This window comes from Lithobates pipiens, unplaced genomic scaffold (genome assembly GCF_037356315.1).
Source record: "Lithobates pipiens isolate NorthernLeopardFrog02 unplaced genomic scaffold, aLitPip1_a1.2 Scaffold_8, whole genome shotgun sequence".
Taxonomy (NCBI): domain Eukaryota; kingdom Metazoa; phylum Chordata; class Amphibia; order Anura; family Ranidae; genus Lithobates; species Lithobates pipiens.
The window spans coordinates 60,745,213-60,759,302 of record NW_027507903.1 but is presented as its reverse complement, the minus strand read 5'-3'; the positions used below and the strand labels follow the sequence as shown (position 1 = coordinate 60,759,302).

General features: G+C 46.0%; 1 protein-coding gene across 1 annotated transcript in view; it reads left to right on the top strand.

The window, feature by feature from the left end:
• The window catches only part of HOMER2 (homer scaffold protein 2), a 315,280-nt gene that overhangs the window by 162,359 nt on the left and 138,831 nt on the right, over positions 1-14,090 (top strand). Inside the window, exon 4 of the mRNA XM_077472968.1 lies at positions 4,792-4,884. Within this exon, the coding sequence (XP_077329094.1) occupies positions 4,792-4,884 (93 nt within the window). The remainder of the gene's footprint in view (positions 1-4,791; positions 4,885-14,090) is intronic.

Sequence of the window (14,090 nt, the reverse complement as noted above, 5' to 3'; positions counted from 1 at the left end):
CGTGTTCGGCCAGCCAGATGTTATACATTTTCTGTTAACACATTTAATGTACATACAAATTGGGAACATTCTTAAATAATTCATAAACTCTTTAGAATTCTGCCCCGTCTCCACACAGCTAATACCGCTGCAGGTGACAGATTTATGGACCTGTTGGAAATGAATACATGAATTTCGGGAGAGCACCACGTTCGGAGGTGCTCTGAGGCTGGACAAGCACTTTACTTGTCTCTGTATGCCAAGTTTGAGTATTTACAAACTGTAGTTCCTTTTTTTTTTTTTTTTTTTTTTTTTTTTTAGTGAAGCCATAGCACCACTTAGTTCTTTACAATCTGTATCTGCCAAATTTGTCGGTAAAGCTACTGAAAGGAGCAGCAGGGATTTTTGATTCTGGTGCAGGAATTTTAAAGGGGCCATACTGCCAGAAAAATGTCATAAGTGTATTATTGAATTCTCTCTTTATAATGTTGGTTTTAGAGAGTGTTTGGTAGTCAAGCTACAAAACAATTCTCACCAACATTATCATATATTTGCTGCTTGTGTGTGTGTGTGTGTGTGTGTGTAAAGAATAACGGTTATCAAACATTTTCCAAGATTTACACAGAGTAAGTCCAAGCAAAATGAATAGAAGTAATCATCAACAAATGCATTTGGCATGTGGACGGAGACGACATATTCATTTTTCACACATATCTGCTGCTACATCATAATGACCAAAATTAGACAATCGGTGAAAACGCAAATTTATAGAATTCAGTAATCTAGTGCATACCAGTCTAACCCAGAAAAGAGGCATGGGCTGGAGTTAAGGTAATATGAGAAAGAAAAAAGGAGGAGAGCGTAAAGTAAGATTGAGGTAAATGGGAATCCCAGACCATCCAAGGGTTCCTGTGCTGTCCATCTATGTGTGCCCGCTATGGGTTCAAATATCACAAAAAAGACAGCAGTGTGTCAGAGTCAGAACTCAATCCAAGCATATCAACGTTTTTCAAATTTAGGGTACCTTTTTTGTAAGCTCGCACTAAGCGCCTTCATCCTCATTATATGGTTTAAGTTTGACCGCCCATTTCCCAATACAGGGCACAGTAGGTAAATTCCAGTGTCCAGTAATTATTTCTTGTGCCGTAGAAAGAAGGAAATGGAGTAGGCACTTTTTTTGTCAGACATCACAAAGCCTAGGGGGACAAAAAGCAGAGCCACTTCTGGTAGCTCCAGGTAGGTTTTACCCATGATAGGAGAGCACAGTTGAAAATGGCTTTCCAAAATGGCTTCACCTGAGGACAATACCACCATATATGGATCATAGTACCTGTGTCACCACCCCCCCCCCCCCCCACAGCACCAACAGTGGTTGGGGCGTGATGGCAACATCCTGTGTAGCCCAGCGGGAGATCTATACCACCTAGATAATAATTTGTAATTTCTCGTTTGTATTTGGGTAGATAGGCTTGATTTAAACATTAAATTTAATGTTTTTTCCCAGTCTTCATCGAGGAGTGGGTGGCCCAGTTCTCTTTCCCAGTCCCTGATGGGTAATGGGGAAACGCATGTGAGAGAATTATATTGTAAATGGTGAATCTCACATGGGGACCATTAGATGGTCTCTGTGACAGACCTAGCCAGGACAGAGGCTTTTGGAGCAGACTGAATGTTAGCCTCTTGCCCACCGATCATGGGCCCTGGCATTTGGGTGGGGACAGTGCTCTTTGTGAGGTTTTCTTGGATTTGCCCAAAGACTATTCTTGGTTATTAATTTTGAACCGTAGATGGTCATTGAAAGAACTGATCACATTGACCTCTGGAGACGAACTGTCTGGTCACCTAGGCTGCCTTAAGTGCTGTCTTAATTAAAATGTTAATTATGTAATTGTCTTTTAAGTTGTTGGTATAGAGGAGGGGGGAGTATCCATGAGCAGCCCTACCTCATTATCTAACCCCTTGTGTTAAGTGTATAAAAAGACTGTAATCTGGTTCTATTAAAGAGTCCATATTAGCAACTAAACAAGTGTCGTCTTGTTTTGTGCTTGGGAGCGGTTGGAATATCTGATATCTATATTCAGACTGGGAGGAAGTGGTATATGATGAAAGCACTCAAGAGGAGTGTAGGGACATAGCGTCACAGTTGGTGGCAAGCAGTGGGACGCTTCCTGCAGTCTAGGACATCCAAACCTCCACTTGGATCCAAGATCAAGATAGCGGACTTCTGTCACCCCAGGGGGGATATGGACCTGGCATCAGAGTTTCCGGGGCCGCTGCAGATTCGGATGGAGCTCTGGATTGGAGCCCCCCCCAGCTCGCTGGTATAAAACAGGGCAAGTGATTTCCAACCCAAGAGCAACGGGCCAGGGATCAACAGGCATTGCGGATGGCATTCCTGGGAGAGCGGAGCAATGGGTGACTGAGTTGGACAGGCTGGTCCAGCAGGAGATAGAGCTGGACAATCATTATCGGGCTCTGCAATGGCACACAGAGCAGGGATATTTAGGGGAGGCAACAGAATGCTCTCTGGAGGGATATGACTTTGGTGGTCCTGGACTGCTGTGGGAGAGCCTTTCAGATTGTTTTCTGTTTGGCAATGAAGGGGAACCTACCCTTGAAGACCTGCGAGAATTCAGAGAGGCTATGCGCGGTCTTGCAGGGGGTCTCAGAGCTTAAACCTGATCTAGACTATTTGCTAAGGAAGGAACAGCACATGGAAAGGGCATACATGAAACTGCTAGAATGCATTCAGCAGCATGCCAGAGAATCGGCAGTGGAAACTCTGGAGATTGCCATCTCCAAAGCTGAAGTGCTGACAACAGTGCAGAGCTCTGCTAGACTCTGCCAGACTCTGCCCAACAGCAGCTTCAGCCTCCCGGAGAGAAGAGGTAGTTGACCTTTCTCCCACAATACTGACAGGGACGTGGGTTTTGCTGCCAGCAACATCTGTGGCGTCACCAGGAACTTCTGCAGCTGAGTCATATGAGCAGGAGGTATGCACCTCCTCTTTTACTGTATAGAAGACCTGTATTGCTTCCTATAAAGTTTCATTCCTCATGTACTCCAAGACTGGTGTTGTTTGGTTCTTGGGGGTTCCTATAGCCAGATCCATTGTACTCGTGTTCCAGGACTTAGGAAGCAGTATACTGACGGAAGCAGAAAGCGGAGTGTGGGGGACGTTCCATCACAGTCTCTAAGGGTGTTGGGTCTCTATGCAGCAGTCCACATGCAGAGAGTAGGGAAGCCAGCAGCACTGCAGGGTGGGGGGTACCCAGGCAGTAGGGTGAATGGGTACCGCACATAGAGATTAGGGTGTGCCCAGGCACACCTGGCACACCACCTACGAATGCCTATGAAGAGATACAAAGGTGGGTTTTAATAAAATAGTTCAGTTCTGATATGTGGATGTAGCGGAGGAGATTTTAGACAAAATGTCATGCGCATGTAAATTTAGTTTTTTGCCTCAGCACAGTAGGGGTTCTGAGGGTTAATTACGTAGGTTGGCCTTAACATCAGTCTGGCTGGGCTGTGTTGGAAGTTCTGTCTGGTCATTTGCGCAGTGAGGTGCACATGACAGGCCAGAACCAGGCCTGGTTGGACGTTTTGAGTATCAACCTTCTCGGAACCAATCAGTGGGAGTGCCGGGCCCGCTAGGGAGTCTGGGAAGAGGTACTTCAGATGTGTAGGTCACGTGTTGAGGAGAGAGGAATTTGTGAGGCCAATTGTGGTCTGTTCTGGTTCCAGGACCGGGATAGCCCCGTGAGGGGTCCCGGTCACGGGGTGTTCGACATCCCGCAACATGTTGCGGTTAGAGGCCCCTGATAGACCTGCCTGCTCTGGGGTAGGGATCCGTCTGTTCTCGAATCTCGGACCCTGCTGGTCCGAGGCGCTGTAACTGAGGGAGGATTCAAGGTGTCCGGGTGTGCTCTCTGGAGAGGCACCACAGCTCGTGGAAGTGACTGGAGGAGGACTCTTCGGAGGAGGGCCGACAAGTGGCATCCTGGGAAGTGCCTGGTTACTGAGTTGGGAAGGACATTGACGAATTCGCGTTTTTCCAGTACCATTGAGGAGGCAGGAAACGTTCCAGGTACTGAGGAAAAAGGTTCCTGCTCAACCCTAGTTACAACTTCTATACGTTCATAGGATTGCTTCAAGTTTGGAGTCAATGTGCTGACTGCCATGATCTCTGGCTAGAGATCTGTTCAGCCTTGAAGTACCCAGCTGCGAGTGGCTACTCTCTGGGTGGAATTGGAGACTTTGCTAGACCTCCAGTTCAAGGTGCCTGAGTTCTTCACCCGTGCCCTCTGTTCCCATGAGAGACTGTGTTATTGGATGTTACTACTGCAAAATAAAACCTTTGTTAAAGGTCCGTGTCAGTGTTCAAGTCATTGGGTATCAACCCTGGGAACCCCTAGATGTGGAAGAGCAGGCTGAGAGAAGGTAACTGGTAAGCCCAATAAGTCAAGGCCGCCCAGCAAGGGTTGTGGCCGCTACATGGATATTATGTTGTGCAAAGCTGTTGGTAGATTCTGTTTTATAGTAATGAATTCTGTTTCTAATTCTAATGAAGATTCTGTTTTATAGCAACGAATGCGATGACGGTCAATAAACACTTCCTCTTATCAACTGAATCACAAAACTGGTAAAAAAAAAAAAAAGTGAAGTCCGTGTGTACAGTATTGTTGATTCCCAGTTAATTTCTTTCATAGAAACATCCCACTGTATATGCATTGGTCACTTCTTTCCTGAAAGCTCAAAAAACAGTTTTCAGCAATGAAACCGTGAACCTTTCTATTTTCTTTTTCTTCGCAGTTTGCAGACAAATTTCAGGAAGTTAAAGAAGCTGCAAGGTTAGCAAGAGAACGATCACAAGAAAAAATGGAAACTTCCAGCAACCACTCTCAGGTAGGTTCTTTCACATTTTGAAGACTTCCCAATGGGATTTTGGATTTACCGAAGCCTAATTATAAAATGCTTCATAAGCTTTCAGCCCGACATCTTTTTCTGTGCTACCTGCATAGTGTTGTCCCCCCGCCCCCCCCCCCCCCCCCCCCCCCCCCCCGTGGAAGTCCTTAAAGTGATTTAAAGGCAGAAAGTTTTTTTATGCATTAAGATAAAAAGCCTTCTGTGTGCAAAAGCCCACCTAATACTCACCTGAGCACCATCCCGATCCAGCGATGTTGTAGGAGCGTCTGGGCTGCCCGGGACTCCCCTCTGCATTGGCTGAAATAGCACCGTGGCACCAATGGCTCCTGTTGCTGTCATGAAAGCCAGTCAGCCAATAAGGAGAGAAGGGCCCGGGCCGGGCCACGGCTCTGTGTCTGAATTAACACCAGGGAGCTGTGTCTTGGCTTGGGTGCCCCCATAGTAAGCTGCTTGCTGTGGGGTAACTCAACAGGAGGGTGGGGCCAGGAATGCCAGCGGGGGGGGGGGGGGGGGGGTGGGGATTTGAGAAGGAGGATCCAGGCTGCCCTGTGTAAAAACCACTGCACTGCACAGGGCAGGCAAGTATAACATGTTTGCTATTTAACTAAAAAAAAAAAAAAACAAGACTTTAGTATCACTTTTGAAATGGATCTTTATTCAGAAAATTAAGTCCTGCTAGATTACTTCAGGCTGGCCCCTTTTGCAGGTATAGCTATGTAAACCATTAAAAATAAATGTCTATACTGTTTAACCCAGGGGTTGACAAATTTGCTTTGAATTTAGGAGCCAGTTAAAAATGTTAGGAGCCAGTTTTTTTTTTTCCAGCTCCCAGGTTAAGGCCAGTAATTTTCACCCCCTATCCCTAACTCACAATGGAGCACCCAGTCAATAACTCCATTGAAAAGCTGTTACATCAGGGGTATGGGCTGACCAGAAAGAGTAAGGCTGGCAACAGATGGAACTGGCTGGCACTGCCAGGTGGCACTGGTTGCCACTGGAAGGCACGTGGAACTGCCAGATGGCACCGACAGGTGACACTAGTTGGCATTGGCAGGTGACACTAGTTGGCATTGGCAGGTGACACTGGTTTGGAACTGGCAGGTGACACTGGTTTGAAACTGGCAAGTGGCACTATTGGCACTGGCAGGTGGCCCTGGTTGGTGATGGCAGGTGGCCCTGGTTGGTGATGGCACTAGTTGTCACTGGCAGATGGCACTGATTGGCGGTGGCACTGGTTGGTGTTGGCAGGTGGCACTGATTGGCGGTGGCACTGATTGGCGGTGGCAGGTGGCACTGGTTGCTGGTGGCATTGGTAGGCGGTGGCAGGTGGCACTGGTTGGCGGTGGCATTGGTAGGCGGTGGCAGGTGGCACTGGTAGGTGGCACTGATTGGCACTGGGTGGTGGCAGGTGGCACTGGGTGGTGGTTGCAGGTGGTATTGATTGGCGGTGGCACTGGTTGGCACTAGCAGATGGCACTGATTTGTGGTGGCAGGTGGCACTGATTGGCGGTGGCAGATGGCACTGGTTGCCGCTGGCAGGAGGCACTGATTGGTGGCACTGGCAGGTGCCACTGGTTGGCACTGGCACTGATTGGCGGTGGCAGGTGGCACTGATTGGCGGTGGCACTGGTTGGTGGCAGGTGGTATTGATTGGCGGTGGCACTGGTTGGCGCTGGCAGGTGGCACTGGTTGGCGGTGGCACTGGTTGGTGGCAGGTGGTATTGATTGGCGGTGGCACTGGTTGGCGCTGGCAGGTGGCACTGGTTGGCGCTGGCAGGTGGCACTGGTTGGCGCTGGCAGGTGGCACTGGTTGGTTGCAGGTGGTATTGATTGGAGGTGGCACTGGTTGGCACTGATTGGTGGCAGGTGGCACTGATTGGCACTGGCAGGTTTCACACGGAGCACTCTGTTACTGAAATGTAACAGAGGAGCTGGCGGGACCCTGCCGGGGTGTGAAACTGACAAGTAACAGGTGGATATGTCAGATTTCAGCCTGATGTCGGGGTGGGCGGGACTCAGCAGCTATCAAACACCAGCCAACGATTGGGCTGCTTAAGAAAAGGGGCGGGCCACATACACGTAGCGGCCCACCCAGATCCCATTGGCTGGTGTTTGATAGCATGCTGGGTCCCGCCCCCACCCCGGCCGGGTCCCGCCCACCCCGACATCAGGCTGACAGATCCTCCTCTCTCCATTGCGTGTCAGTTTCACACACAGCGCGGTGCTGCAGAGTGTGAAGGAGGGAGGAGGACGGCAGTCAGTGTTAATGCTGCTGCATGTCTGGGGCATCGATAGTGAGTCGGCTGGTGGCAGCTTAGGCGCCAGGTCGCGATTTCTGGTTGCATTGGCGACCTGGCGCCTGGGGTTTGTCGAGCCCTGGTTTAACCACTTGCCGACTGGCATACGCCAACGTACGTCGGCAGAATGGCACGGACAGGTAAACGGGCATTCAGATACGTCCCTTTAAAGTTGCCGCCGTGCCATCGCGTGCGTGCCGGCAGCGGCACGCTCATTGGTGGGAACCTCCGTGAGTCCGATTGCGGATCCTGCGGACTCTATCACCATGGAGATACTTGCGATCGCCTCACGGGAAGGAATAACGGGGATATGCTAAAGTAAACAAGCATCTCCCCATTCTGCCTAGTGATAGTGTCACCGATCTCTGCTCCCTGTGATCCGAGCAGAGATCAGTGACGTGTCACACACAGCCACACCCCCCCCCCCCCCACAGTTAGAAACAAATACACCCCTAGGACACACTTAACCCCTACACTGCCACCTAGTGGTTAACCCCTTCACTGCCAGTGTCATTTACACAGGAATAAGTGCATTTGTATAGCACCGATTGCTGTATAAATGACAATGGTCCCAAAAATGCCATAAAATTATCCCTTATTTTGTAAACTTTTGCGCAAACAAATCAATAATCGTTTATTGCAATTATTTTTTTTTACCAAAAATATGTAGAAGAATACGTATCGGCCTAAACTGAGAAAAAATAAATGTTTTTTTTTTTATATATATTTTTCGGGGGGATATTTATTATAGCAAAATGTAAAAAAATAATGCTTTTTTTGAAATTTTAGCTCATTTTTGTTTATAGCGCAAAAATTTAAAACCGCATGGGTGATCAAATACCATCAAAAGAAAGCTCTATTTGTTGGAAATAAAGGACATAATTTTTGTTTAGGAGCCACGACGCACGACCGCTTAAAAGTTAAAAGCAACGCAGTGCCGAATCGCAAAAAGTGGTCTGGACTTTGGCCTGCAAAATGGTCCGGGGCTTAAGTGGTTAAGATCCAGTAATACGGTCTCACCTTGCTCTGCAGTCGTTCTCTATTTTTAGGCACTGTGCTGAATTTGCAGAGGCCATTCTGCTGACAGACTAAATATTTACTGCTGTTCAGGGGCTCTGGGCTTTAGCAAAATGGCAGCCTCCAGAAAGGAGAAACAGGAACAGCTGAAGGCAATTTACAGCACACACTCACTTTGGTAGCATACATATTAGTATAAGATGTATGTTCCACTTTAGGGTTCCTCAAATACAGTAGAACAGTGGTCACCAACCTTTCGGACCGCACAAACTACTAAACTCATAATTTTGAATCCCGCAGGCCACTAACATGAATTTAACATGCCATTTACACACAATGCTTCAGCTCTCTGCCCTTCTATCCTTGGATCACCTGGACCACACTGCTGCCTTTATAAATTTAATGCTCCAGCTCTATGACACCCCCCCCCCCCCCTCACCTCAGGCCGGCCATACACGGAGCAAATTTTTTTCCTGCAAGGAAAGAAATTGTGCTCAATGCCCCCATCAACACAGACAATGTTGATGCGGGCATTCTTCCTGCTGGCTCATTGTCTTCTCCCGTCGGGGGGGGGGGGGGGGGGGGTGGGAAGAGCGAAGCCGGGAGAAGACCATTCAAAATCCAGCAGTCTGGTTGTATCCAAGTTGATCGGTCAACTTGGTACATTCAGCCTGCCCACTAATGGTTTGAATCTTCGAACCATGTATGGGCTGGCCTTACACAGACTCCTCATTAGATATCACCCCCTTTTCCAGCCATTGGCTTGCGCTCTCTGCTCCCCCCCCCCCAGTCTGGGATCAGCATTGCCGTTGAAAGTCCCCTCCTCCTTCACCTCCCGCTCTCTGCACTACTCCCAGCGCCTCCCATAGAACTACAGAGAAGGCATGACAGTATTGACTGTTGGGGCGCATTGAGAATAACACTGGTAACATTGGGTGGTATACATCCACCACAATGTTGGTTTGTGGCAGAAACCCTGAGGGCCACCAAAATTTTCTCATGGTCCACGGACCACTGGTTGGCAACCACTGCAGTAGAACATAGGCAAAATTCTGGTCCTCCATACTAGTCATTTCACCTGAACCATTGCACACCAACATCCTTGTTGGGGGACAATTTGCCCTCAGACCATAGAAGAGAGGAGTGTGCTGGCTGCCAGGGGGGGCGGCTAAGTAAAATTGTTATTTCAGGTTGCTAGACCCAAACAAGCATTTATACCTTGCAGTATAGGAGCAGCCCCACTTCAAAGGAGGATTTTTACTTTTCCCAAAGATAGACTTTAACAAGTACTTATTAAAATCCCATAACCAAAAGAAACACTGCGCTATCGAGATATTAAGAAGCAGCTAACACACTAAAATGGATATTTTAGTTCAAAACAGTGTAAAAATTGGGAAAAGTGTAGCGCTAAAAGGAAACTATTGTGCATAAATCTGTGAAAAAATGTATTGCATCTACGTATAAAACCACGTAGACTTGTGATTTCTATAACATATGTTACATTAATTAACAACAAAAAGTGTTATACCCCTTCCATATAAACGTGTACTTATGTGTCCAAATATACATATAAATGAACAAAAAATCAACGTGAAAAAGACAATCGTAAATAAAAAGTCCTTTTAAAAAAAAAAAAAAAAAAAAAAAAAAGTCCCACATGTGCGATTGAATATCAGATTAACCATCCAATCCTAGAGGTATAACATGCGAACACCCGTGTGCCACCACCACCACCTTAGTAGATGCAGGCTTACCGGATATTTCTGACCCAAAAGAATATATATTCCAAGGGTCATACACGCTTTTATGGTAACTGTAGGGAAATCAAGCTCGCAGGTGCTGGAATACCAAGATCAATAGAGAAATTTCTTCCAAACACAAATGGATATAAACAGGTTCTCTCCAATCGTATAAAAGGCCCAACTCCAAATGGTGAACATATAGGATGGAAAGATAAGGCCGTATAGTGTAATTCCATTAAAAAAAAAAATGTATTAAAAAAGGTAACAAACTCACATTTAAAGTGGAACCTCCGCTGATCGGAACCCCCCCCCCCCCTCCGGTGTCACAATTGACACCTTTCAGGGGGGTGGAGATACCTGTCAAAGACAGGTATTTTCACCCACTTCCGGGCATAGACTCCCACGGGAGTCTACGCCATTTCCTGCCCTGCCGCGCTGTCTGCTGGGACACACACGGGTCCCAGTGACAGCGCGGAGATCTCCTATTGCGCGGCGCGGCTCGCGCATGCGCAGTAGGGAACCGGGAAGTGAAGCCGATTCGCTTTACTTCCTGATTCCCTCACCTCGAATGGCGGCGGCAGCAGCCGAGGCCCGAGCGGTCGATCGGCCTCGGCTGCCGGCATCGCTGGAACCCGGGACAGGTGAGTGTCCATTTATTAAAAGTCAGCAGCTGTAGTATTTATAGCTGCTGGCTTTTAATATTTTTTTTTGGGGCGGAATCCCTCTTTAAGTAGTTTATCAAGAAAATGGATAAAAAAAAATGGCGGCAGTGGAGTCCTCCCATAGGGATTATGGGATTAGGGAGGACTCCACTGCCGCCATTTTTTTACTGAAAGCGCTTGATAAACTACTTAAATGTGAGTTTGTTACCTTTTTTAATACATTTTTTTTGATTTCCCTATGACCCTTGGAATATATTATTATATAATATTCTTTTGGGTCAGAAATATCCGGTAAGCCTGCATCTACTAAGGTGGTGGCATTGGCACACGGTTGTTCGCATGTTATACCTCTAGGATTGGATGGTTCATCTGATATTCAATCGCACACGTGGGACTTGAATTTTTTTCTTTAAAAAGGACTTTTTATTTACGATCGTCTTTTTCACGTTATTTGTTCTTTATATCTATATTTGGACACATATAAGTACACGTTTATATGGAAGTGGTATAACACTTTTTATTGTTAATTAATGTAACATATGTGATAGGAATCACGTGAGTCTATGTGGTTTTATATGTGGATGTGATAAATTTTTTCACAGATTTATGCACAATATTTTCTTTTTAGCGCTACATTTTTCGCAATTTTTACATTATTAAAAAACCATGGATAGGTAAAAGGAGTCATTCTTTTCGTTTTTTTTTTTTTTTTTTTTTTTTAAACTGCAAAATGAAAGTCTTGCACTGACTGGTTACTATAGGGGCCACCAGCTTTCCTGCGCCGTTATGGATGAGACAACTTGTAAGGCCGTGACATAAGCTATGGGGAACTGGAGACATAAACAAGTCTGTTTCAGTCACAAGCTGTTGAAGTCACTTCAAGCATTTCCATAGATTTTCAATAAAACCTCCAGTCCGTGCCTAATTGCTGTTATTGCTGAACCCCAGGGCAGAATCAGCGTGAGTGTATTTATAAAACCGTATGTGTGCACAGGCCTTTTGCTCGCAGACTGACCTCTGCAGCTCCGGTAATTCTACAGATTAAACATTAGCAGTGCAGCACTGGGCTGGTTTCCGGATCTTAATGCAAGCCATGTACAGAGGATTTACGAGAAGGCTTGTAATATTGACCCCCTCGATGTTAAAGCTGAAAATCCAAACCAAGTTACCAAAGAAATAGTGTTGACTTACAGGTATCGTACCATGTTTTCAGGTGTTGCTATAGTAACCAAAAGTGAAGGCAGGAGGCCCACCTACCCGGGGTGAGTGAAATTTGGTCACAGACTAGAATCACATTCTGTTATCTCAGCACATCCTAGTTCCTAATGCATTTTTTTTTTTTTTTGCATCAGTTTTTTTTCTGTAATGGCATTTTGAAGACTTCACAGCAGCCTCCATTAGATTTCGCTCGTTTGTCGGTGTTCATGAGATAAACAGGTTTTGAGAATGCATCCAGACTGCTAACTGTGGCCTCTATGCTACTATTCCAAATAGTCAACTTTTTTTTCCCCTCTGTACATTTTCTTTCTAAAAAGAAATTGTGTATTTTTCACCTCCCAGAGCATTGGAAGCTTTTTACAGATACAAATCTTTCTGTTTAAATGAAGAAGTTAACTACTCATACTAGATATTGTTAATCTGGTCAAACAATAAGCACGTGTACACTCAACGGCCACTTTATTAGGTACTGCTAGTACCGGGTTGGACCCCTTTTTTCCTTCAGAGCTGCCTTAATTCTTTGTGGAATAGATTCAACAAGGTGTTGGAAACATTCTTCAGAGATTTTGGTCCATTCTGACATGATGGCATCAGGCAGTTGCTGCAGATTTGTTGGCAGCGCATCTATTATGTGAATCTCGCGTTCCACCACATCCCAAAGGTGCTCTATTGGATGAGATCTGGTGAGTGTGGAGGCCATTGGAGTACAGTGACCTCATTGTCATGTTCAAGAAACCAGTGGTGAGATGATTTGAGCTTTGTGACATGGTGCATTATCCTGCTGGAAGGCGCCATCAGAAGATGGTACATTGTAGTCATAAAGGGATGGACATGGTCAGCAACAATACTCAGGTAGGCCGAGGCATTTAAAGAGGAAGTAAACCCTGATGGGTTTACTTCCTCTTTGTTTCCCTGCAAAGGTAAAGTATAATGGGCTACTATGCATCGCATAGTAGCCCATTATCTGTCACTTACCTGACATAGGAGCCAGTGAAGTCACCGCTGTCCCCTCTTCCATGGAGCGTCCATCTTCTTTCTGGGTATCGTGGCTTCAGTGCTGTGATTGGCCGGAGCCGCGATGACGTCACTCCCGCTCATGCACACAGGAGCCGCCACTAATGGCATATCACGTTAGCAGCGGCATGCTCAGTACCCTGCGCACCGCTGTCTACGGCACATGCACCGTAGACAGCGGTGCCTGTCTTTTTGCAAATCTCTTCTAAACCGTGTAGGTTTAGGAGATATTTCTTGGACCTACAGGTAAGCCTTAATCTAGGCTTACCTGTAGGTCAAAGTGGTCTGTAAGGGTTTACAACCACTTTAAACGATGCTCGATTGGTACTAAGGGCCCTAAAGTGTGCCAAGAAAATAACCCCCCCACACCATTACACCACCAGCCTGATTCGTTGATAGAAGGCAGGATGGATCCATGCTTGTTATGTTGTTTACGCCAAATGCTGACCCTATATTAAAGAAATTGATGTTGCGCTGTTCAAAAGGAATATGTGGAAAATATAAGATCAATATAAGACCAATATGTGTCAAGATAACATAGATCAACGGGCTAGAAAAATAATAATTCAATAGTGCAAATAGTCTATGCTCAAAATGCCTGAGGATAATAGTAATCTGCATATGTTGCAAAAAATTACTTATGGTGCATATACCTAAAAAGCAATATTAAAGTGCATAGTGCAAAACACCTCTATGTGAAAAACATGGAACTAAGGATAAATACGTTAAGAGACGTGCAAATAAAGTGCTAAATATCACTATAGAATATACTGGTATTATTTCCGTTTTGCACAGGGTAGCGCGAGAATAATTTCCTATTCTAAATACTGACCCTACCATCTGAATGTCGCAGGTGAAAATGCACACCTATCAGACCAGGCAACGTTTTTCCAATCTTGTATTGTCCAGTTTGGTTAGCCTGTGCTGACAGGAGTGGCAACCGCTGTGGTCTTTTGCTATAGCCCATCAGCTTCAAGGTTAGATGTGTTGTGAGTTCAGAGATGGTATTCAGCATATCTTGGTTGTAATGAGTGGTTATTTAAGTTACTGTTGCCTTTCTATCATCTCCAACCAGTCAGCCCATTCTCCTCTGACATCAGCAAGGCATTTTCCTTCACACAAATGCCACTCACTGGATATTTTCTCTTTTTCAGACCATTCTCTGTAAACCATAGAGATGGTTGTGTGTGAGAATCCCAGTAGATGAGCAGTTTTTGAAATACTCAGACCAGCCC